This window comes from Hirundo rustica, chromosome 4 (genome assembly GCF_015227805.2).
Source record: "Hirundo rustica isolate bHirRus1 chromosome 4, bHirRus1.pri.v3, whole genome shotgun sequence".
NCBI classification, from domain to species: Eukaryota; Metazoa; Chordata; class Aves; order Passeriformes; family Hirundinidae; genus Hirundo; species Hirundo rustica.
In genome coordinates, this window is record NC_053453.1 from 37,118,193 (window position 1) to 37,144,798 (window position 26,606).

At 39.7% G+C, this 26,606-nt stretch overlaps 1 protein-coding gene across 1 annotated transcript in view; it reads left to right on the plus strand.

Annotated features, from left to right (window-relative positions):
* TRHDE (thyrotropin releasing hormone degrading enzyme) overlaps positions 1-26,606 on the plus strand; it is a 201,484-nt gene that overhangs the window by 141,993 nt on the left and 32,885 nt on the right. The window contains exon 10 of the mRNA XM_040062731.1: positions 19,218-19,306. Coding sequence (XP_039918665.1) covers positions 19,218-19,306 — 89 coding nt within the window. The remainder of the gene's footprint in view (positions 1-19,217; positions 19,307-26,606) is intronic.

Consider the following 26,606-nt stretch of genomic DNA (forward strand, 5'->3'; position numbering starts at 1 on the left):
CAGTGTCTTTCATCACTCTTCTGTATCCTCCCCTTTTCTTTTGATTTTGTCACACTCCATGAAGTAATTTGGAATGTGATTGGAAGGTCTGATAGTTCTTAAGAAATTCTTTGGAGTGGACCTCTCAATGCTGATACATTGAGTAGGCAGATGTAAACATATGTAAGCTACAGACCTCGCTTGACTTGGCAAGCAGTCAGGAGCTGGACTGGACCTCTGTACATGGCAGGGGGTTTCAGCTCTTTCATTTTTGGAGCCAGCTGAACTGGTCCTATGGAAGCTGTTACACTGGCTGAAATCAGCATCTCTGTCTCTACCCCTTTTCCATTTATTAGATTGTTTTCTTCCTGCTCCCACCTGATTCTATACACTTCCTTCATCCCAGAGACAAGCTGACGTTCCTGGCTGATCCTGAGGAATCCTCATTGTTTCAAGCAGTTTTGGCATCGTATTTTAAGGCAAAGAATAGCTGTTGCTAGCTGATGCTAGAGAATTTTGAGATGGCTTTTGAAGTTTCTGTGTTGACCTGTTCATGCTCAGTGTGAAAGAGGGCACACTATTAACCTGGAATATTCTGTGTTTGTCCAGTAGATTGATTGACATTTCCAGAGCTTGTAGAATATTCCTGTTGAGGAAGGCCTATAATTACAGTAACATTTACTGGAAAGTGTTTAGAAGTTTGTTATCTTTTTCTAGAACATTAATACTATGGATCTCAAACATGACACACAGAAAAGAGTTGGTTTTTTGGCTGTATTGGAACCACCTAACAGGGTATTAAGCATCTGTCTAAATTCTGGGCTGAAATTAGTTCCTTTGTGAAAAAGAGATTAAACAACTGAATGTAGGCTGTTGTAAGTGTTCATGACACAGCTCAGTGCAGCAGGAGACAGATTCTCCCTTCCTATCTTGAAAATTTCTTTTGTTCAAGTATATATATGTGTAATGTAATGTGACTGGATTTTGCTATTCAGAAGAACAGCAATTATTAGTTTTTCGATTGACTAAAACAGGTATGTTAAGCCTTCTAAGTATTGTAGAAACTTTAAAAAATGGATTTTCTAGGTATTCAGTACTGATTGAAGTAACTGCTGCTGTAATTTATGAGTAAAGACTACTGGGTGTGTAGATGATACCAGGGTGATACGGTGTGTTGACCCTGGCTGGATGCCAGGTGCCCACAAAGCTGCTCTGTCACCACGCACCTCAGCTGAGCTGGAGAGAGAAAATATAATGAAAGACTCATGAGTTGAGATAAGGACAGGGAGACGTGACTCACCAGGTACCATCATGGGAAAAAGACTCAACTTGGGGGGGGGGGAAATTATTACCGATCAGATCAGAGAAAGGTACTGCATAAATAAACAAAAATCTTAAAACAGTTTCCCTGCACCTCTCCCTCTTTCCTGGCTTAACTTCACTCCTGATTTTCTCTACCTTGTTCCCCCCAGCAGTGCAGGGGAACAAAAGCAGAGCCAGCAGTCAGTTTATCACACATCTCTGCTGCTCCTTCCTCCTCAGGTGGAAGGCTCTTGCTACAGCATGGGGTCCATCCCACAGAAGACAGTCCTCCACAAACTGGTCCATCATGACTCTTTCCCACTGGCTACAGCTCTTCACAAACTGTTCCAGTGTGGGTCCTTCCCTCAGGGTGCAGTCCTTCAGGAACAAGTTGCTCCAGTGTGGGTCCCTTGTGGGGTCAGAAGTTGTGCCAGTACCCTGCTCCAGCCTAGGCTTCCCACAGGGTCATAGACTCTTTCAGGCTTCCACCTGCTCCAGTGTGGGGTCCTCCTGAGGCTGTAGTTGGATCTCTGTTCCTCCATGGACCTGACCGTGCAATTTGTTCGTGCACTGCCCGCAGTGGCTGGGTATGCACAATGGCCATGTGTCAATAATGTCCTTTCATACCATCAAATTAAGTAAAAAACAAAGGTTGAGATACTGAGAATAAATTTAATCTTTTAGTTGGTAGTGACCTAGATATTTTTCAGTTGTTTGGCTTTTTTATTTCTTTCTTTTCCACTTCTGCTTCAGTTATTGTGAAAGCAGTAGACAGGGAAAATCACATTAGTGTGTGGCCATTTGACAGTTCAAGATGCATTACTCTGCCTTGGTTTTTAATATTAAAAGAGCTGAACTCTGTATGACATGACACAATTTTTCTACAGGTTCACCAAGGGGGGTGGTAGCGCTGTTGCGCAGTGCAGCGTTCTGGGTTGTTCTGTGGGTGGCTTTGGTCAGGAAGTTGGCAAGGGTTTGCTGATGTCTGTTGATGAGATATATTTATGTATATATCATCAGCATGCAGGCTTTGGGGGTGTTACAGATCAGTGGCCTAATTCACAGTCTAATAAAGTTGTTGCTTCCCTCCCCTGCATGACCCGTGAATGTAGGCATTGGACTCATGTCTCCCTGGGGAGCCGTAATAGGCACTGTAAATAACGGAGAGCAAATGGTATTTATACCACATCTGAGGCCGTGCTCTTGCAGGGCGAGCAGCATTGGCTTCCTTAGGGTAGTTTATCTATGGATTAATCATGATGATCATTCTAAACACCATAAGAAGTAGATCTGTACAAAACAGAAAAATGTTCAGGTCCAGGCATTTCCAGGAGTTTATCATTTAAACAGACAACACAGTACACACTGGAGGGCTCCAGGGAAGGCTCTTAAAGCATCCATCTACCCTGTAGTCTTTCGTTATCCAGAGGTGGGGCTGTAGTTTGGTATGGCACAGCAATAAATGTCAATTCTATTGCCTTCAAAATGATAAGGAGTTTAAATTTTTGGTTCAGATGCTGTCTAGGCAAATTTAACTTTTCCTTACTGTAGCAAAAGTCACTTTCAGGGTAGGTCTTTCAAATGTATCTACTGCATAAGAAATGTAAATAAAGAGGCAACTGAATATTTTGGAACCATTCTGGTTTTATAAAATGTCTATGCTTTGCTTTATCCTGTGTATTTATGCAGCAATTAACTGTTAAAAATGAAATGTGAAGCTGCATATTTAATTTTTAACTCTGAAACCATGTAGAGGAAGAGAGAAAGAACAAGGAGATTTTTCTAAGTGATAAATGATAAAAGTGAAAATTGTTGATATGTTTGGCAGTGGCTGATGCCTAGTCCATTACTATGAGTATCTTTAATTCTTCTACAGAAGAGAATGATTACGCATTTTCCAATCTCCTGCATATTTACGCTCCTTATCATTATACCTGTAGAAAAATGTGTTTCAAGAGCCATATATATATACAAACAGTGATTTATTTCTGTGCATACAATTGACTGAATGGCTTGCCAAGCTCTAACATTTGGGCTGAAATTATAGAAGGTATACAATTATACTCCTTTGTAAACTGAACATAGATTTTACTTGACACTTATGCCTTCACATGATCCACAGTCCTTATTTTATGAGAAGATAAAACTAACAATGACAGTGTTTCTAGAAACATCATTCCTTAGAAGGGCCAAAATCACCACCTTGATTTCAGTGCCAAGGCCTGTAGTTGGTATAATGTTTCGGTAGCAATTTCAGCTTATGCAAGCAAAACTTTAAAACTCATACTATAACTGCATAATTCATATTCTATCCCTGTATAACAACCCTTTAGTTAAGTGTAGGTTTGGTCCTGGACTCCTGTATACCCCTATGAGAATAGATTATGCCCTTCCTTTATAAGGCTCCAGGAGAGAAGGTGATATTCCACCTGACAGGGTTCAGTGGGTTTCCCTGCTTACAGAAAATGACGATTTTAAGGCACTAGTCTCATCCATCATAACAAAACAGCTCACAGATATGACAAAAAATCTTACGAAAAATAATCTGTGGTCTAGACAATAAACCAGTTTTGATGAAATCCATAAACCTTTTATACACTATATTGAAGAGCAGACCAAAGCTTTCTGGTTGTGGGTGTGTTTTGCCCTCTAAAAATATACAGGGCTTGTCTCTGTAAAAGTGGAGAAGTAACCTTTCCAATGTTTTCAAAATAATTAAGTTAATGTTGCTGGGATAATATTAATTTATACAGTGTTCTCATCATGCATGCGGTTTCCATAGCTAATCTTTGCTTGTTCATGATAATATCCTAAAGGGGAATGTCTTGCTAGGCACTGAACACAGCTAGCTATGAAGAGAGATAAAGAGGAAGATGAACAGATTGGGATATGTACAGGATATGCCTACATGCTGTAGTGTGGTAATCCTCGGTGCCTTTCTCTGTGTAGATGAACTGGGGAGAATTCAGTTGAACAGTGCAAGCCGTGGACATGACCAGCAAAACCAGAGCTGTACGGACCCACGAGTCTAACACCCTGTAGTAATTGCAGCAGATGAAAGGCTTTACAGTGGGCTGTAGAGCTGCTCAGCAGTCATTCCAAGATGAATGATTAACTGCAGAATTTATTTCCCTTCAAGTCTCTTTTGAATTTCCTAGACAAAGCTCCTTTCTTTATTCAGGTTTGTAGAAAAAGGGCTGTGCTTGTCCCTTTACTGATAATGATTTGCATAGTAAAAGCCTTTCTGTGTTTGGATATTGCCTTGTGTATTCTTACATAGCTGGACAGCATTATTACTTGAGCAGCAATGGGGAACTTACTCTGTCCACTTACCAGCTAAGGAGGTGGTTAAACACAAACCAAAATGTTAGGAACACAAAGGGAATGCTGATTAGTATCTCTGCTATGTTCTTAGAGCAATTGCTGATTAATGTAACATATGTAGTATTAAATATGTAATAGAAAAAGGACCATAATAATGGACAAATATTGTTCCATAAACTGAGGAAAGAGGGCTAACAAAATAGAAATACAAAACAAGGTGCTCATTTACCTCCCTGTCTCTGAGAAATATCCTCTCATCTTCCATTTTCTCAGTCCTTTGAGTGTTTTCTTGTTGTGCCTTTCATCTTTACTATACCTGAAACATTGCGCCTGTATCAGTATTTCTGCCAGAAGCAGCTATTGTGTTGTTACCTAGGGAGTAGATGTGGTACCCCTAGTTCATCTGGAGTGACCTAAATGTCTGTATATCAGCTGTAGTAATGATGAAGGGAGGAGGCTCCAGGAAAGGAAAGTACCAGTGTATTAGGCACAGAGGAAATGGAATTAACAGGAATGAGATGAAAATATCAAGAGGCCTTAGTGGATCACAGAACTGTGTGTGAACACTGCCAGATATTGATTTCACCATTTTTTTTTAGCTGGTCCAGCAGGAACTTGAAAATACTTGTTCTTGCAGAAGAGCGTGTGGTGCTCCTTCTCTTGAAATGCACACTGGAGTAGAGGCCAGCTCTATGACACCAGTAGGTTTTGTCCTTTGATGTGCATAAGGACAGTACTTAACCCTAGCAGCCTGAGAGAGAACAGTGCTGTGCTGAGTGCTACTTCGCCACAGGAGCAAGCTTAGGAGCTACCTCTGTCAGTGACCTGGAGCAAGCCTGCCTGCCTTGGGCACGTGATGGAACGGTGCCTTTGCTGTGTTCACTAGCCCAGCCCTTGTGCTCTGCACTCCCTGTTGCAATATGTTTTTTTCTTTTCTGTAAAAGCCACTAGAACATCCTGGTTTTTTGTCTTGCTTTTCCATTTTTAGGAACTTTTCTGATTACTGCATTTTAAAAAAAATCTGAATAGGAAATACTCTTAAAATCTCTTCCAGTACATATCTGTGCTACTGTCTCCAGCAAGATTTTGCTGCTAGCAAAGACGGCAGAAATGCCAATTATAATTTAACACCTAATTTCCAAAACCATTTCACAGCTTCTCTTCGCAAGAAGCTCTTCTCACTGGGAAATGTCCAGGACGCTCTGATGTGCAGTATATAGGCAACTTTCAGTGTTAGAATGCTAAGAAAGACAAAATTAGTGTTATTGTGTCATTGCTTCCTGTGTGGTGGCAGCACTTGTATACTGATAGAAGTTAGGCTGACAGAGAAAAGCTGCCGTTGTATTTTATTGTCACTGCAGAATGTGCCACTTTCCTCATCTTATTTGCTAACATTAACTCCCAGGAATTGCTAGATACCCAGTCTAGTTAATTGACTCACATTAATTAAATGAATTTCATGCTGAGGAAGGGAGCATGCACTTGAGGGTAGTGCTGTGTTTTAATATAGAGTGAAGTCTTTGGGAGATGAAGAGGAGAGTAAGGGCAGCAGTGCTTGTGGGGAGCTGCTTAACATGCAGGGGGTAGGAGAGGCAACATGGCATGGCAGGGTGCAGCATGAGCCAGAGTTGGAACATAAAAGTTGTGTAGCTGGAATAAGTGAAAATAGAGTTCCAGGGAGATGGAAAAGGGGTTTAAAGTGAGGGCTTTAGTGAGGAAAAGACCATATTGGGGAAGGCCCAGATAGCATTTGGCAGAGACAAGTTTTATAGGAGTGTTGAGGGTGAATAAATGTCATGTTTTGTTGGCTTTGGAAAAATCAGAGATGTGAACTCCCCATTGTAGATCAGAGGATAAAACTTCTAACATCCTCCATTTTTTATGTTTTCTTCCTCCTTCTTTTTAAAGTTGCTGATAATAGCTTTCTTTTCTTACCCCTTTGCAGGAGCCTTTATGCTCAATAGTTGAATCCTAGGTTTTATGGAGGAGATACTTTGGTGGGGGACTTGTAGGAAGTTTACTGAGGAAAGAGAAACCATTATAGGAATTATATTTTAATCTTGCTTAAATTCACAGCATTCAAAGGGAAAATCAGAACTGAGCACTGGAATGTGCTGAAAAATATTTGGTACTAAGTCTCTGAGAACATACTGGACGATTGTAAACGTAGCTAAAGTGCTACTCTTATTTCTATGGATCTTTCTCAGTCCATAACACATTCTTGTTCTCTGCTCAGAGAAATCTCGGATATTTTGTTCTAGTCAAGGAGTTATACTTATGGGTAAAGGACAGCACAGACATTGGGTTTACATGATCAGCACCTCAGATGCAATTCTGCAAGGGTGTTTCTGCAAGGCAGAACAGAGGATGTTGGAGAGATTAAGAGCCTTTATTGCACGGTGAAGAGGCAGCTGTTAGGACGGACACTTAACGCTGCTAAAGCTTCTTTGTGTCCATCTTTGATTCGGCACCCAAAGTTGCTTGTCACTTTTGAAAATGAAGCCTTTTGTGTTTTAGGCTAAAAGGTACTCTTAGGCAGGGAGGGACAGCATGTGCTGCAAAAAAGAATTTGTATTTGTTCTTTGCCCACATCATTTTTCTAAATTTGGTAAAGTATGCTGCTAGCACTGGCACTGAAATGAGTGAGTTTTAGATAGCTTCACAATATTCTTAACCACTCCATTTATAATTTATTTTTGGATTAAATATTTAGCTAATATTACACAGAATTTTATAGAAGATTTAGTAATCAGATAATTATATTAGTTATGTTATGTTATTACCAGACAATGCTTTTTTTCCCCCCCCTCAAATTTGGTAATTTAATTCAGATTTACTCATTTGAATTACCTTGTGTCTACCCTTAAAAAACAAAAGGATAATGAAGTTTAGATAGGATGGCCGAAGGCGTACAGCTGTTTTCTAACAGAATGTGCAGGCTGTCATCTTAAGGTGGACCCACAGTGCAGAGCCACAGATGAGCTCTTTCATGCTAGGGCTGCTGCTACAGCAGTGAATCCTTTTTTTATGTCTGGAACTTTGTTTTGTTGTTACATTGGTAAGGGCATTATATTTTGCATAAGACTCCTGGAAAATGTTAATTTTTTCCCTTTCTCTGCTCTAGGATTTACTTACTGTCAAAAATGATTCCAAAGATTTTTCCGAAATCCTGAAGGGATTAGGAGTATGGCAGAGTAAAAGAAAACCACAAAATCTGAGTCTTTAATACATTGCTGTTAAACATGTTAATCGCTGTTATGACTACAGATGAATTATAGTGTCAATTATTGTTTTAAAATATATGCCTCTAAAATTCATTCCTCTAAAATACATTCCAGCAGTCCTATACTGACATTGAAGATACTTTCTCTCTATATCTTTGTATTTAGGTCCTTATAGAGTAAGAAACCTAAACAATCCATGATCCATCATATAAATAGTTTCTCTTAGAAGCAGCTAGCAACCTTTCATTTAGAGTATACCAATATGATTACCCTTTTTAATATGTTTTTAATTGAAAGCATATTTAATAGAAAAGTATATAAAATTAGCAGCTGTATTGATACAGACCTGCAAATCAGAATCAAGTTAGCCTCTTTCAAGACTAGAATAGGAAGATTACTAGGAAGATTACTTCCTAGTCACTCTCATGCAATCTTAAATATTTCTCCAAACTATAAAGATTACTCATGGTTTCCTTCATGTGTGCAGCTAGGTATAGTTTGTGTTCAAAATTATAATAGGTTCACAATTCCAAATGCCTTCCAAATCCCAGAGTTTTCCCTCTGTAATACGTATTACCTGTTTTCAAGTGCCCATCCAATCACAGCCTCAGACAAAGTAGATAAATCTTAGTAGTTAAGAGGCAAGAATGCTCTACAAATTGATTTCTGCTCATCCATGAGACATCTTCTAAATTAATTTCTATTAAAAACTTGAAATTCCTATCAAAATCTGATACCTCGGGTGTGAAGCACATTCAGAGCCACCAGGTGGTGAAGCCATTATCTGCCTGGCAGCACCTATCTCAACCAGACCGTGTTGGGTTGTTCTGGATGGTAGGTTGGTCCGACTAAAAAATTTAATCACCTCCATAGTAGGGGCATTAGGGAGGAAGAAGAGAAAAACTGATACAAAAAGCTCAGGTAGGTTTTGACAGTGTTTGGCTTAGATGGTAACAAGACCAGTAATTTCTGGGTACTAATGTGTGCCTCACTTGGAATTTTGTTTCCTGCTTACACAATACTGTGTGCGTATTACATTGCACCCTACCTTCATTATATCTGGACTTTTGACTGAAAAAATTACTGTCTGTATTACAGCCTTAAAAACAATGCTGGAACACTGTCTTTAATTCACAGAGTCCATCTATAAAACCAAAGTTTTGTAAAGGAGCATGAAGCTCCTCTGCCCAGTATAGTGTAACCTTTTTCTTCCAATCTTTTTCTGGTTGCTTATGTAGTCAGTGTTGTAATTTTTTTGTTTGTTTTTTTTTTTCTCCTTAGCTTACCTTGTTTTGGTTAACCAGTCTGTTAGTCTTGGGTGAGTGCAAAACCCCTGCCTGTAACCCCAGAATCCCAATGTCAGCACCATTTCCTTTCCTCATTTTTTTTAATCCCAGCAAACTGGATCCTACAATTAATGTGGTGTGTGTCACACTTACTGTGCCCTGCTGTTTCATTTCTGCACTGCATAGAGTGTTGCAGTCAGAAATTGTCTATCTGCAGGATTTTTGTCTGATTCAGACATCAGGAGGCCCTCTCCTGTTTATACAACTAAAGTACTGTCCTTTCTGGTTTCAAGTTAGCTCACTGCAACATGTTCCTTGATGAAAAAGTCTGCTTTTTCATCTGCCTTACAGGGAAATTCAACTTAATCAGTTACCTTTACCAGTGTTTCTCATGTGTTTCCCACTGTTGTTTGTATTAAACTCTTTCTTCTCACTTTTGAACTCAGGAATTAACATCATACTGGGCAGGTAACCAGTGAATACCTCAAGCTGTGTTCAGGGGATCTCAGTTATTTCAAATTGTTCTTTTTTATCCATTTTTAATTTCTATTTGTCTTTGCTACAAAGTTAGTGAAATTTTCCCTTCCTATCTGCCATCTTCCATGCTTACAGGGAGCAAAAAATCCCTTGACAGCCTGTCTCAGTGTAGGAGGTGTAATAATTGTGAAAGAGGGAATAACATCATCTTCTGTTGTGTTATGCCTCTGGGCACAGCCTACAATCACTTTACTGGCATGCATAAAATCTAATGAAATCTCTGTGTTCTTCAGTCTTGTGAGAATGATATTCACAACATGAATATATTGTCAGCTCCTTATCCATTAGACAGAACTAACACTCTTGTAGAATTGCACTTAATAAAAATGTGTGATTTCCTGTGATGCTCACATGAGCTTCCCCTGGAACGTGAATTACTCCTTACTGAATGAGATACTATACTGTATAATAACCTGGGAAAATCTCTATGATGCTTTTAAATTATATTTCCCAACACAATCTTTGTAGAAAGTGTGGCTTACAAAATTGTATCCTGCTGAGTTCTGCTTCTTGTATAATCTTTCTGTAGTAGGAAGCTCTGAAGCTGTTCTGTTGTTCAACACTTTTCACTCATTTTCCTCTCACCACCTTACATGTACTTGTGCTCTTAGCCTAGGATTAAATGCTTCCAAGTATCACTGCAACAAGGCTCATGATTTTATAGATTAGTTGAATATACGTTCAGGTTTTCTGTTAACAATTTATCTTTCAACCATCACTATCTCAACATTCAAAATTCAGTGAAAACAAAGGCTTTCTTTTTGGCTTGTGTTGTGTTTTTACCTCAGCCAGTATCTAAGCCCATGCAGCCACTCACTCACTCCCTGCACTTGGATGGGGGAGAGAATTGAAAAAATGAGAAAACTCATTGCTTGAGACAAAGCCAACTTAAAAGGGAAAGCAAAAACTGTGTGTACAAGCAAAGCAAACCAAGGATTTTAGTCACCTTTCCGTAGGCAGGGAGGTTTTCAGCAATCCCCAGGAAAGCCAGACTGCATTGTGCTTAACAGTTACTTGGGGAGACAAATGCTGTGATGTCCCCTCATCCTCCTTCTTCCCCCAGCTTTATATACTGAGCATGAACTCACGTGGCGTGGATCATTCCTTGGGTCACTTGGGGTCTGTTGTCCTGGCTGAGCCTCCTCCCAGCTTCTTGTGCACCCCAAGCCTCCTTGCTGGTAGGGTGGGGTGAGAGGCAGGAAAGGCCTTGGTGCCATGTAAGTACTGCTCAGCAATAGCTAAAACATCCTTTTGTTATCAAAACCGTTTTCAACAACAGTCAAAAAAATAGCCCCATACCAGCTACCATGAAGTGGTAGCCCAAACCTTGCTAATCTTGCTAACAGAAACTGTACTTGTCTTGGCAAGAAAAGTAAGAAATCTCTACTGTCTGCCTTCTATACTGATTTAATATCCAAATATCACACAATCCTTTATTTAGTTCATTATCAACTTTCTGTGACTTTTAATTTATAATAAGTATTAAAGTCATTAGCTGGAAACATCTGCAGCCATCCATCTAAATGCTTCTTTTACTTGCCACTAGTTGTGCATGTCTCTGGAGATTAGTCAGGTGTTCAACTGAAGTAAAAATACAAATGTTTAAATCTTAGTTTTTGTTCTGTAAGATTTACTTCCTTTTGAAAGGACAGATTTTCTCATTACTTTGCTTTTGTGGTTTTTTTTAATGTCTGAAATCCAAGCACATGAGTTCATGTAGATGACTCATAGCAATATATTCCCTTGATAAGAAATGCTAATGTCAGCATCCCAACCTGTTCAGGGAATCACCAGTGTTTGCAAGGGCCACACTGGGAAAGTGTTCCCTTCTCAGACCCAGTGCTGCTCAGCTGAGCATGTGTGTTTATGTACTTCAGCATTTCCATCTGGAGAGAGCTGAGAATGGGCAGCTAATGCCAAGGAGTCCTTGCCCCCTGTTTCTCATCTTCAGCCACTCTGGATGTACCAGGTAGTTATCTTTAACTGAAGAGACAGAGTTGGCATTTTGGGTATTAAGTTCTGGTGGTTAAAATAAAGAGATAGGTGTCTTAACCAGTGCATTATACTATTGGATTTTCATTTTTATGCTTTTTACTCTAAGCTATTCTTATGCCTATTTATGCCTCACTTTATCTCTGTGTTAAATAACATTAATCATATCACTCAGTGATAGGAGGTCTTAGATTATGTTCTCATAATACCTCACAAAGATTAGTAAGTGTTACCAATGAACAAGAAATGGATTCCCAACCCACAGAAATTTTCAACATATCAAAACATTTCCCTGCACCAAATCAAGACAAAAATCAAAGCAAAAATTGGGGAAAAATTGGTTTAAACGTTCATTGTAATTCTGTAATTTAACTACCTTACATTTCAGTTTCAGTCATCTTAACATCTCCCTGCAATTTTGTGAAGCAGCAAACTGAAAGTTCTTATTTAAAACAGTAGTTGTAAAATTTTGCAGCAGTACCTTTTTAAAATACTGTATTTGAAAATCTGTGCTGAAGCCTTTTTCTTACGAGCACCTTGGTTTTGAAAATTGGCCTTTTTCACTTAGAAATTAAGAAGTTTCATAGGGAAAGTCACGTTAATTGTGGAAGGTCTCTTTGTCAACACTGAGTGGATGGAGAGGCCTGTTCAGTCGCTTGCATGTGTGACTGGTGCCATTCAGGGTACCCTTGGGTGTCTTACTTTGCCTTGTGCTGCCACTACACAGGCAAAACAATCCTTATGGTCTTACAAACCATAGCAGATGTCTCAAGTACCCTATGACAGCTCATTTGCCATCGCCTGGAACAACTGAATTTATGCCAGAGAAACTCAGTCTTGGAAGAGTGGTGGTTGGTTTTTCACCAGTGCCAACTGATGGGTACATGATTTCTATTCTTCCAGCCTGAGATAACTCACATTTCCATTTCTCAGCCTACTGAGGTATTTGAAAGTACTTACAGCTTTTGGTGTTAAGCTTTCCTGAAAGTAATTCTGTAGAAGCTTTGCAGTGGGAGAGATTAGGAAAAAAAGCAGATGGCAAATAATTTGCTTCAATTGACTTGATTGATTTTGTGTGATGCCACTGAATATAGAGCCTGTATATCCTCCTTTGATATCATGTTCTACCTACAGTGAAACTTGTTTTCCTGTGCTCTGATCACATTAGAGCAAAAGGCTTTATCTCCTTAAGTCTCCTCCCACCTAAATAATTTTATGATTCAAGTTTATGGTTGCCACTACACTTTAAATTAATTATCCTTATTATATTCTGCTAAGAGGCAAATCACATAATTTGCTTTTGTGCAAAGACTTTTAATTTTGTCCCTCATTCTTCTGTTGTTAGATGTACTAAAAAAAAAAAAAAAAAAGTATTTTCTTAAATCTGTACGTTGTTCTATTCTTCTGCCTTGCCATAGTTCTCCTCCTTTGATTTCCTGGCTTAGTATATAATCAAAGACTATTAATAGATGTCTTCCCAATCCAAATGTATGTAGCTTCTTGTAATTTAACTGGGTTTTTGTTTGGTTTTTGAGGTCCAGCTTCCCCCTTAAATATTCCTAAAGAAATGAATGTGTACCAGGATAAGAGAGAAAAACTGTTTAGAAATATAAGCAAAAAGTGAAAAATTAGAGGATTGAATTTCTTAGTGGAAGGTCATAGCCCATGAGATTCTTGAGAAACCTGCACTGAATGTGTTTTCCTATTCAGCCATGAGATAAAGGGTGTGGAAGAGTTAGTTGTTGAGAGTTTTCTGGTAATAGGAGTTTTGTGAGTGTAATAAAAACAAGCATTACTTACCAAGATGTCAGAAGTATTCCCTAGTCTAGTTGACATGGTAATAAAAAGACAGATGGAGCTTAATGTTGATAATGAGGTGATACATATGGGGGAAGCAGTTCTAACTCAGATACTTAGTGGTCGGTTCTGAAGAAACTATTTTCTCTCAGGAAAGAGATCTTAGACCTCTGGTAGTGTCCTGGTTTGGGACAAATTTGGGAGAAAACCCCTGTATAGGATCCCTCTAAGGAAGCAAACCCAAGTGGCCCCTCCCTCCAACCAGGCCGGTAAAAAAAAAAAAAACCTCTTCGGAGAAAAGTGGAAAAAACTATTTTACTAAACAAATGAAGTGCATACAAGTATAAAGAATGAATAATATGAAACAATAAAACCTCTCCTTCTGAAGTGAGATGGCAAATTGAGAAAGTCCTTGCCGTGGGTGTAGCTCGTCTCTCTCTCAGTCTCTCCTCAGTCCCAGTCCCTCCGGCGCTGCTGGAAAATGCCGAGGTCCAGGCCCCGGTGGGCTGCAGGTGCAGCCCCCAGTGCTCCCCTGGGTTTTCAGTCCAGAGCAGGTTTAAACAGTCCCAAGAAAAAGGAAGAAAAACAGTCCAGGGAACTTCTCTGCCCTAGCTAGCTGAAACTAACTAAAAGCTAAACAAGATCTCTGTCCTGCAGTCTCTCCAAGCCTCCGCCGAACACGCTGTCCGCAGCAGAATGTGGAGGAGTCGGGCAGTTTTCTCAAAACAAACTCCGCGCTTCTCCTTGCTCTTAGAGCCAGTCTTAAAGGCACAGGACTCAATATACAGCACAAACAGAACAGACGATTGGGGATACAAGCATCATAAAGTTACCCTAGGACAGGTAGGTAATGTTCTGTAAACATCAGCTCGCTGTCCAGACGTTGTCAAGCAAGTAAGTACAACAGTAGGGATTAGTAGAAAAGGAGCATTTAAGGAAGTCTAAAGTGTGTAGAAGAGAAAAGAATTATGCCACTTTTAATCCATGGTAGATATGCCTTCAAAGCACTGAAGCAAGGCTTGGTTTTCTAACCTGAAATAGTAGGTAGAAAAAATACAGAGGTGGACAATAAGGAGGATTAAGTACAGTTTCTGTGTAAAGAGCAGCAGGATAGATTAGAAATCTTTAACCCAGAGGTCTGTAAAAGCAGGATAAATGAGGAGTGTGGTTGTTCACTTTCTCTGCCATTCAAATGTAGGTAAGCTGAATTCTACAGTGGTACTTTAATTGCAGATGTTCTGTCACTTTATGTGAAGCAGTCACATTGCTTGTATACTCCTTATAATGCAGGATAATAAGCCTCAGAATACTGAGCAGATGCCTTCATTGTTCTGTGAGTAATGACTAGGAATAGCTCAACATCTTTGTTTAGTTTTGAGTCCAGGGGTGAAGGGAGAAATGCCACTGGAAGAATGTGGTATTCACTGCCAGGAATGTCTGGAAGCTTGGTACATTATGTTTACTGGGAAGATGAATCTTGAAATTCTATGGATTTACATGCCAGCAAAAATATTTCACATTCATTTATGTGAAAAAGTAGTTAAAAAGGTGTGTAAAATCTGAAATACCAGGAACCTTACCTTTTAATTTTTAATTGCCTGAGATCTTTATTTTGTAAGAAGAGGAAATAAACTACTGCCCTTTTTCTGGCTTTGCATAGCTCTTTGCAAAGAATCCACTGAAAACCCAATGTTACTACAATTTCACTACTCATCAGAGGCAAAAGTGTGAGACATCATGTTTGTTTAATGTTTTATGGTCTCAGGATCTGCCCACAAAGGGATTTCAGTTTATTTTTTGCTGAAAATCAAGTTGTAACCAAGTAATCATCACAAATACAATAATTTTCCAAGTGAGATAAAGTATACTAATACTGCCTACCTAGTCATTATGTAATGCTCAAGATAAAATAAACCAAAACTATATAATCCACACAGGGCATAATTAGTTTGGTTCTAGTAATGCATTAGCTAGCTTCTAGTATTGCATGTACCTTGGCTGATGCATGAATTCTGATACTTTGTGAAACAAGTCCTTCTGATTAATCTTTAAGCTGAATGAACATGCTTCAATATTACACATTGATATAGTGCTACAAAAAAATCCACCAATGCATTCCCTTTAATTGTGCATTATCCTGTCAACCTAAGTTTAACTATTTCACGTGAGGAGTTTCTCACTTGTAAATCAGCAATAAAAGTTTTATTTATACAACCTTTCAACAAGATTCCCCTTTCCTTATATTTCTTGAAGATTGATCCATGTTATGTTCAGCACAGTTCATGTTAACATGTCTATTCTAGTTTTAGGTGTCTCCTCCTCAGCTTCAGAGATGTTTTATCTTAAATTCTTGAAATAGCCCTTAAGTTTTTCCACAATAAGAGGTTTGCCTTTAGCTCCCTGTCAAAGTGAACGGGTTTGATTGTGGAGGGACATTATGTGGGACACCTCTGTAGTTGAGCAGCGTTTCAGACTGAACACACAGTTCATCAGCACCATTTCACCCAGGGACTGAGTATACTATCTGCACAGGCATCTGTGTCCTGCAGACATAATCTTGACAGTAAGAGGACTAAATGACTTGTTTCAAGTCTTGCTGCCCTGGTCACTGGGCCCTCAAGGCTAGATTCTTATTGTCACTGGAACTGGTTTTTCACAGCAGGCAGCAGATGACCAGGCGGAACGGGATGCTTTTTTCCCCAGTTAGATACATACTGAGAGCATGCAGGTGGTGCTCTCAACATAAAAAGAATAAATAAAAGGTCTGCACTACTCTCAGACAAAGCAGGAGGAAAGCAGGACAGTGGGCGCACTTTTTCATCTTTGCTCTGTAAAGCAGAAGACTCCTGATAGAAAAGTGCAAGAAAGGTTTGCTTCTTTCTAGTCACATCTGGAGAACACAGTCCTTAGAGATCATTAAGAGACAATGAAGGAATGGAAGATGCTGTTTTGGAAGGTGAGCCAGATGCGCCTCCCTCGCATACACAGAAGTTAGCTACAGCTTCTTCTGCAACAGCAGCAACAGTTTCTCTGAGAATGACGGGGAATGTAAGGGGAAAACAGATAAACGGGGAAAACAGATACACAGAGAAAACAGCAGCAGTAAAGTAGGAAAAATGTGGGTTTTTTCTAGATGTCTGCTAAAAGGACAGGTGTGGTTCCTCTGGGAAGCCACTAACCAAGAGGGTGAGATTTGGAGGTCCTGGAAAGCACCAAGAATGTCAGGAGGTCTCTTGTATTGGGGAGAGAAAAGTTAAATTTTCCAGTACAAATATTCCCAACTAAATCCCACATGTTCTCTGGTGGGTAGATTTTGTGACACTTGTTCTGCAGCTAGATAACTTTTCAGAGAAGGATCTGTCTTCACTTCAATAGGATTTACCTTAGTTGCAGGCAATATAAAATATTATAAGGTAGTATGAAATTCTTCTCTGTATACATATTACAAGGTACAGAGTACCTTTCTGTGAAGTTCCTTCTCAAAATAACAGGTGTCCACGTATATGTTCATACATGAATATTTGTGGGTGTGTATATATGTGCTTAAATCAGCTACACAGGCAGCTCACAGTATCTTTTATTTTGCAGTTTAGCTTTTTAAGTAGGAGTTGCAAATGCAGTTTTAATTCATTTTTTTCAAATACCAATGTTCCTGTTCTTTCAAATAATGTAGAAACTCTATGCTAAATTTTGCCTTATTTTTCTCAATCTCAGTTTGCAAGGAACTTTGTAATTCTGGAGAGCTGAATATTTAGAGCTGGGTATGTTTCTAAAGGTGATGTATTGTGAAGGAGGCTTTTATGGACAGACGCTTAAACACTGGTGTGTGTCTAGTAAGGTCTAAGGTATTTAGGGAAGTAGTGAATGTAATTCAGTTGCATCACTTCACCGCATCTCCTGACTGCCCTCACCTGTTGAACCCAAGAGTTACTGCTGTTAAAGCAGCAAGACACAGTACACACTTGCATCTCATTACTCCAGTTCACAGTCCAGAATGTTAAGCCAAAAATGAAGGTAACTTTATGTGAAGTCCCCAGTTTGGGAACTGGAGAAGCTAATGCACCTATGGACATCCTTTTCTGCTGGATGTGCTTTGAAGTGTGATAATGTCCAGCACAAGGAGTGGGCAGACTGATAAAGCCATTAGAATCTTCAAATGACACAGTTTAATTATCAAAAAAATGTCTTCCAGAGCACATGCTTATCTGCAGCTTATCTTCAGTGCAGGATTGGAACTAATTATTTTCCCATTGTGTCATGGTACCAACATTCAGAGAACCTAAAATCATATGGAAACTTTTTTCTTCTTTCACATGGCAGTAAATGCCATGTTTTATTTCTAGTGTTGCTCTTAGCTCTTTTGGCTATGTGGTTGTCCAAGTATCTCCCCATCTTTGCTGAATCATTGCTGTATGGACCCAGTGTTTTCCTGCACATGATTCTGTTCCAAGCAGTGCATATTCCTGTGTGTGGTGGGGGTCCTTTGCAAATGAATGGGGAGCTGTGAGCCAAGTGTAGTGGCAGGGCAGGGCTCTGTCCCTCTCCCAGCCTCTAAGTCATGCCAGCAAGGCCACCCTTGGAAGCCAGCCCATATTGACCGTGGCTGTGGAACATTTGGGTGGTGTTTGTAATTCAGTGGAGGAGGCTTCTACGAAAGTGGAAAGGAGCAAACCTAATTTTTTCTTCAGTTCCGTGGGCTAGTTTTGCAATGCTGTGTACCAGCAGAAGAGAACTGGCCTGCACTCATCTTTGCACCATTTTAATGCAATCAGTCTAAAATTATATTCTTAGTTGGTATGAAAGTGGTACTATATGGTGATATCTGGGTTGGGGGAAGTCTCTTGCCATGCTGCCTTGCTTAACTAAGTATATATGCACACAGACTCCCATTGATCACCTACCTAAGGACCACTCTAAGGCTCCTGTACCATTACTGAGTGCTTTCCCTTTACTGATTTACAAAATGACAAGGCAGGCCTGTGAGGGAGATGTCTACTTTTTCACTGACTGGTGAAATGCTACTTCTGAGAGTTAAGAAGTAGAGGTGATGATGAAGACATAATGGGAATAATCCTTTCCATCTGTCCCTAAAAGTATTTGCTTCATACAGTCAATTTCTGTTTATTGAGATAAAGATTTTATTTATAACATTTATTTATTTATAACATTTACTTCAAATTTGTAATACCCTATAGGGGTACCAGTGTATCATCAGACCCATATGTAGTGTGTTTTGTCCAGTTTGCATATGCATAGGGTGTCATAAATGGTGCCAAGAAGTGGAGATCTGTCCCATTCATTTTGTTTTTATAAACCAGCAGCAGTGAAAGCCCATTGTAGCTTTCTAAGAAGTTGCTAGAAGAGTATGGTATTTTTAAACTTTGAAGTCCCTAGAAATCAAAGCATGTCTTATGTGGAGGTTTTCCCTAAGTAAATGGAAAGTGGTCTTTTTATGAGAAATCATTATTTCCTCTTTTGTGAAGCATTTTCTTAAACTAGGAAAAGCTTTGTTAAAGAGTCCTCGTATGATGATAATGTGTGAAAAATGTATAATATAATTTAGTTCGGGGTGTTTTTAATAAATTAAATAAATAAATTATTCTTTGTTTTATTGCTAATGCAAATGCATTTCAAAATCAAAGTAACTTGTTAGAATCCACAGGTCTTTACACTGCTACTGAGATGTGTTTTAATTTCTTTGGCATGATCCCTGATTGCTGTGAGAAGAATCAGTTCAGTATTTTTGTTCTTAGATTCCCCCTCCTTTGTCTTGCAGCTACTTGTGGCAGATTCCATTAACAATTGCAGTAGGAAATACGAGCCACATCTCATCAGAGGCAATTATATGGGTGTCTAACAAATCAGGTAAAAATAAACTTTCCTCCCAGTGGAATCTCATAAAGCATACTTGTGTTTTCCTCAAATGTATCTTTGGAATTGATCCTAGATAATTGTTTAGTTGCTCTGCACCCAGTTAACTGCTTAAAATGAATTGCGAAAAAAGCAGAGCTGGGAAGGGAGGGAGGAGGAATGAAAGATGAGCAACAATGTAGATTTATAACACTGAAGAATTTAGACAGTACAATGTAAAGCTTTTACAAAGAAATGTAGAGTGCTAAGTATTTTATGTTGGCAACACATATCAAATAATTGATGAATGCAATTCACTTTATTCATTGGTGAAAGTTAAATATAATATTGTATAATGAAGCAGATATGATGAGTATGACTTAGTACATTTAGAATTATAGCATTTTTAACTCACTCCATAGTCTGAACCAGGCCTAAGAAATGGTTGCTGTCATTAAAATTGTCCTTTTTGATCTATCAAAAGTATTTGTTCTCTCTATTAAATAACCGTATGCTGGACCTCAAAAGTGCATTGTTCTACTTACTACTTATTTTCTTCCTCCTCAGTTCCTGCATGATCATAACAATAATAGTTATTGTTTGGAGGAGAATGAGTGCTATGTACCCGTGGCTTTTTATCACGTAAGAAAAGGAAATCCACCATAGAAATTTCATGAAATATTTATCTATTTCCTTAGCACTTCATGCTACATTGTCTAACAATTTGGGACTAGAATTGAAAAGAGTGAGGGAACACATGTGGGGACTTGAATAGAATTATTATATAGAAGGGAAAAGAAGGATGCATGTATCCCCTTGACATGTGGACTGTAGACTCTTTTTTGTATAATTAGAAAGGTATAGAGATTTTCCTCTAATAGAAAATTAATGGGAGAGAGGAGACTCAAACCTGTGTGAGATGTTTTTTTTCTCTTTTGTGAGTTACTAACCTATATTATTAGTCACATAAAGCTTAGCAGCCAGAAGGACTGGAAATGGTGTATGGTCAGTAGAAATCTGAGTACCCCAGCTTCCTAGCTTAGTACCATTTAGTGGTACTAAGTATGTGTTTCTTTTCCCAGGTTGTTTGCAGCCTATGAGAAAGTAACATGTTTTATGCTGCCCCCATGATAGAATGATCTAGAAATGTGCCTGCAACCAGAGCAATTTTCATGCCTGGGAAACATACTCTTATCAAAGCATACAGGTTCTGCCTCACTTTTCAGAAACTTACTGCTTTGGCCATACTTTTTAACAGTAGCGGTTCCAAAATACTTCAAGACCTGTTCGCACTTTCAGAGTCTGTCTTAATGACCTGCTCTACTTTCATCCTTTAGGGCTTGATTGAACTCTCATTGAAGTTATTAGAAAGGTTCCCGCTGACTTCAGAGCGGGTTGATCATCCCATCTCATTAGGTTGCACATGCATGCCTCCCTCCCTTGACTCCCACCTTCAAAGTACAGTATATTACTATTATCTACATAGATGCTTCCTCATTGCCTTTTACATGCAGAGTGCTGTGGAGGAACAAGTCTATAAAACTGCTACCCTCTCTTTTAAGATCTACTGCTTCTATTGGAATGCCTTCGAGAAATCAACAAATTAATGATGGCCAGTGTGAGCAATTATTTTGGGCTGGCTACTATATGGAATTTAAAGAGAAACCTTTCCATGTCATCAGTCTCATGTGTAGCAAATCAATGACACTGTGATCTATTGTCATTATCCTTGTTCTTCCTCATTACTTTCACTCACTTATTCACTTGCTGTGCCTAATTGAAAATGAGACTGTCAACTTATAACTACAGCAAGAATGTCCTCTTGCTTCTACTCACTGTGGTCTAGCTCACACAAAGAATTTCTCAACATAGAAATGTCAGTAAGAACATGACTGAATGTAAACTCAATGTCTGATTGATTGTACATGTTGCTATGTGTTGAGGCTGGTATACATCGTATTGTGATATTCCTGGGAGTTTTTCAGCAGCTGGTATGTTTGTTTCATGGGGTTGGGGGAGAAATTCTGAGACTCCAAAGGACAATTTCCAGGTTTGATTCTTTTGGACTGGAAGAATCTTGAAGACTTTCTGTTGTACAGAAGACAGTTTCAGTATTGTTCCAGTATGTAGTCTTGGAAAAAGTCTGCAAGCTAGAGATGAAATAAACTGCTCCAGAGGATATTTGGAAGATTGGAAGTGGTCACATTGTTCTTCAAGTGAGTGTAATTAAATGCAGATCCTCTAATCAACTTTGGAGTAAATGCCGTTCATGAGGATTTTTGGGAAAGAGTAGGCAATTCCTTCTTCTTTTCTAAACTGTTGTGCTGAAGGAGTTTTCCAGTATGACTGGAAGAATGGTAAGAGCTAATGAACCTAAGAGCCATGAACAGTGACCGAATGAACAAGATAATGAACAGCTCTGTTGCTTGTTATGGTGTGTTGACCCTGGCTGGACACCAGGCACCCACCAAAGTCACTCTATCACTCCCCTCTGAAACTGAACAGGGGGGAGAGCATATAACAAAGTGTTCATGGGTCTTGGACAAGGTCTGAGTTAGAGATCCCTCATCAAGTACTGTCTCAGCAAAACAGACTCAAAATGGGAGCAGTATAATGAAAAATAAAAGCAGATCTTAATATGCCTTCCCCCGGTCCCTACCCCTCCCTGTTTCCCAGCTCTGCCTCCTCTCCCCCAGTGCTGCAGGGAGAAGGGAATGGTGGTTATGGTCACTTCATCACACATTGTTTCTCCCACTGCTCCGGGAGAGGAGTCTTGCCCGGGCTCCAATGTGGGATCCCTCCCTCAAAGTCACAGCCTCCTGTCAGGCATCCAGCTGCTCTGATGTGGGTCTCCTCCATGGGCTGCGGGTGGATCTCTGCATCCCTGTGGATCTCCATGGGCTGCAGGAGCACAGCTGCCTCACCATGGGCTGCACCACGGGCTGCAGGAGAATCTCAGCTCCAGCACCTGGAGCACCTCCTGCCCCTCCTTCTGCACTGACCTTGGTGTCTGCAGGGTTGTTCCTCTCACTTTCTCACCCCACTCTTCTCTGGCCACAATTACATCGGAGCGATAACTTTTTTTCCCCCTTCTTCTTCTTAAATATGTTATCATAGAGGCATTGCCACCAATTCCGGTTGGCCCAACCTTGGCCAGCGGCATGTCTGTCTTGGACCCAGCTGGTGTTGGCTCTGCTGGACATGGGAGAATCATTTCAGCTGCCAATAGGGAAAAGGGTTCTATTTGATGATTACCACTGTGATATCTGGGCATATCAATAAAATTAACCTTGTCAGTGGGTTATCTGAGAGAAATGACACCACAGCAGTTTTGAAATAGCTACATACAGAAATACATCAAAAAATGTTCCTTTGTTTTTGGTGGTATTTCAGATAATATCCATCAGGAGAAAACCCAATGCCTTGCCCTAGCTCACCAAGAATGGTTATTTGCTGATGTAAGAGTCTTTTCTTTCATGTACACCCACAAAGACAAAAGAGAGAATTATTGATTTTTGCATCCTCTCTGGTACTGTATCTGTGACCTCATCAAGGTATTGTTGGATACCAGTTGGTATTTTCATGAACAAGGGGTATGAGGCTGTTCTCCAGCTTTGTGAGAGCAGCATGAATTTGGGATGATTGAGTTGCTGCTCTGTCCTCATTTTGTCTGTCCCTGGCTATATGCCAGAGATTGTGAGCATGCGGATCACTGCTTGTTCAATATCCTGAGCAGGATCAGTTCAGATAACTGCATGTCACCACAGATGCTGGCAACAGTGCTAGATCTGTCCAATCTTCACAGCACTGAAGTGAAGGAACACACTGGAAATTACAGCTACACAGTGTATTTTTGAATTGTAATTCATTGTCCTTTGCAGGAAATCCTGTAGGGAGGACAGTGCCAGGCCTTAGCAACTTGTTTGACAAGGCGCATAATATCCAAGTTATTTCAAGTGTAATATAGCTCTTCCCACCTGTTTGCTGAAGGTATGTAAGCATAGTTTTGAAAGCTTTTCATTTTGCAAGTGCTTCTGCCAATCTCTCTTCTCCTTCCCCAGTGAACCATAGCATTTATGTAACCATATTTCTACTCATCAGTTCATATACAGACATCAGATGATGGTCCCTTTACTAGGTTCCGTTTGTCTGGTGTGTGAAATGGAGCTGTCTCATTTGCTCTCAGAATCAAAATAGGTCACCTCCACCTTTTTCCTGTTCACTCCCCATGGCCGTGGATGAGCCTGTTCTGCTTCAAGTGACTGTAAGCCAGTCACAAAAGAAACATCTTGTGCCAAACCTACCTATCCATGCCTAGGTCAGAAACATCATGCTAAAATGGTTGCAAATGCTCTTTGTGCCTCAGTCTTGCAGGTCTGCTGAATGATAAATTTTGCTGGCAGTGTGGAAATCATTGGTGTTACAGACTTCTGCTCTGTCATGTTCCAGGTCTTGTTTCTGTTTCTCCTAGATAAGTTGCCTCCTTTGTGGTTGCTGTAATGATCTGTGAACATATATCCACAGTGTTTTGGGATCAGCCCCAAATCAGTAGTGGGTAGAAAGCCAAGAACCAGTTTTGAGCCCATTCCATCCCTATGACTGCTAAGCAGGGCTTGTGGGAATGTGTTGGTGATTGCTGATCAAGGTGTACTAGGTATGGAAGCACAGGCTTGCCTATGCATGTTTCTGCAAATCCAGAACTGACCTTAGCCTCAGGTGAGGAGGTTTAGCTAGCATCCACATTTCCAATAGGTGAGCAGGGCTTTGGAAAAAGGCATACTTGCTGTTCCCTGGGAATCACTGCTCTGGTGCTCAGTCTCCCAAGTGGAAACATCTCCATGCAGCTCAGCAAGTGCTGCTGAACTGGCTGACACAGCTTTAGTCTGCCTCCCTGCTCTTTCCGTCCTCACCTCCTGTTCATCCGCTGAGCTGTTATGTTCCAGGGAAATACTCCTTTGATAGACCTCCCTACCTCAGTTGGCAGTGACTGCTGTTAAGATCACTCCTAGTATCTCCTCAGGATTGCCATGAGATGGGGGAAACAGGGCAATTCCCTTCCAATAGCAACTCCCAATTTACTTTGCCGCCTCCTACTAGATAATCTCATCTTAAAGCCACTCAACAGTCAGATTCTCCTCCAGGAAGTGTTTTGTAGAAGAGAGATGCTTCTGAGCTGGAGTCTGCTGGCTGCCTGCTGGGGAGCAGAGCATTAGTTGCAGCTTTAGAAAAATACCTTTTCTTTTCTGAAACACAGCTGCTGTGTTTTACCTGTGTTGCTTCCAGACTCCACTCTTTTATCTTTCAAAAGTAGGAAGAGGGGAAGCACTGTGAAGAAAGATCAAGATACAGGTCCTGCTTTGAACTTCAGCCAGCTGTAGTGAGGACCAGGGATACAGGACTTGGAATCCTGTGTAATTTTGGCCGAATGAGTCAGAATCATTTCCCTTATTCTAACAGCTGAGTGAGGATCCTAGCAGAAGACTGCTGTTTACATTGTGTATCACTTTAGGCATTAGCAGTTCCATCATATAGGAATATTAATGGATGGAAGTCTAATCTGAAGAAAGAATTATGTGAGATGGAACATGATCATGTTTCCTGATTTGCTCCATTTATTGCGCTAATCTCTGTACCGAAATATTTTCTTTCAGCAGGGAGCTATGGCAACATGGCAAGTATGACAGAACTTTTACTTCTGGTTTGTCTTCTCCCTGTATGAAAAGTTCTTGCAAGAAGATTTGCAGGATTTATTTAAAGCCAGTATAAGTTGTGAAATCCCACATGGAACACTTTTTTGTCAGAAAAAATTCTCTTGCTGTTGTTGTCAAGAAATTGTGCTATGCTCGTACAGTTATTTTTGCAGCAAAACGGAGTAATTCCCCCAGAAGGGATTCTACTAGCATAAAGCAATTTCTAGTATGCTAGAGGTTGTATAAAGTGAAGAGTTAAAATAACAACTGAGTCTGAAGACTTGAAATGGTACTGAAACTGTGTTTGGTCCATGCTTTTGGCAATACTCTCTTGCAGAAGGGTGCCCTTCTCCCAGACCTACCTCACACGTTGGTTTTGATGGAACTGAAGTTCCTGGGAGAGCTCAGAACTTCAAGCCACATGCACCAGCTGGAGGAACTATCTCACACTTTGAGAGGAGACAGACTGAGAATGAGACCCTAACTGATTTTTTTTTGCTTCAAAACAAAATGTCATAAAGTTTAGCCATTTCTTCCTAAAAGTTTCCTATATGTATGTGACAAAACTGGAAGTTTTAGAGCAGTGTTTTCTGAGGCATCCAAAAGATGACCGTGGAAAAACACTTTCTGATGGAAGGAGATTTAAAAAAAATTCCCTTTAATCTCAAATACAGTGGGCTATATATTTTAGATTGACTTTTGAAAGGTGAACTAAAACCTTCAAAGATAGATTTCATTCCAAATGAAATATTTGTTGTTGTTTAGAATGTCATGAATGGTTTAATGTAGGGTTTGACACTGAGTTACTACCTTTTCACTAACTATAATACTTTTAATAGGAAACTAATAAATGTGTATGTGATAAGTGGAAACATTATCCAGGTGTACAGAAATGTTTAGTGCCTGTAATTACCAAAAGAAAGAATTTCTTTTATAGGAAAGGATGAGAACTGACAGACACAAATATTAAATTCTACTAAATTATATAGAACTATATGAAGCACATGTATCAGGCAGTCCCTTAAAATAGCCACCTCTTTATGTGAATTGGGGAGGTTGAAAAACGTCTGTCCTTTATTTCAAGAGAAGGTCAATACATGAGTGGCTTTATTGAAAAATAATAGCAAGAGGTTATGGTTGTATTTAAACTGACTGAAACAGCAACAATGCCATCGTGCTTTGAAAAGATACTCTCCTCCTTTACAGAGATATGTACTGGGGGTGTTGCACAGCTGTTACATGTGAAATAGCTTATTCTGAACTTGTCATATTTGGCTGGCAAGTATCATTCAATACTCTGTTGAAGCATAAGTAATTTCCTCACTTTGGAGGTGAAAAAAAGTAATACAAATGCTCAAAGAAGGAAAGGTGTATGTATTTTTTTTTTTTAATTACACATAATTTTGAAAATTTCCATTTAATGTATTTATTTACCTAGATATTGTTTAACGTGTGCTGATAGCCTATTTGGTATGCTTTTGGTAGTATTATAGAGGCACAAAGTTTAACCAGTTACAAGTAGCTGCTTTTTGGAGTTGGTAGCATTTAAAGGTTAGTTTGCAACCAAAGAGCATGGGCAGAATGATGTACTGCATTCAGGTGGTTTAAGGTTACAGAGGAACAGG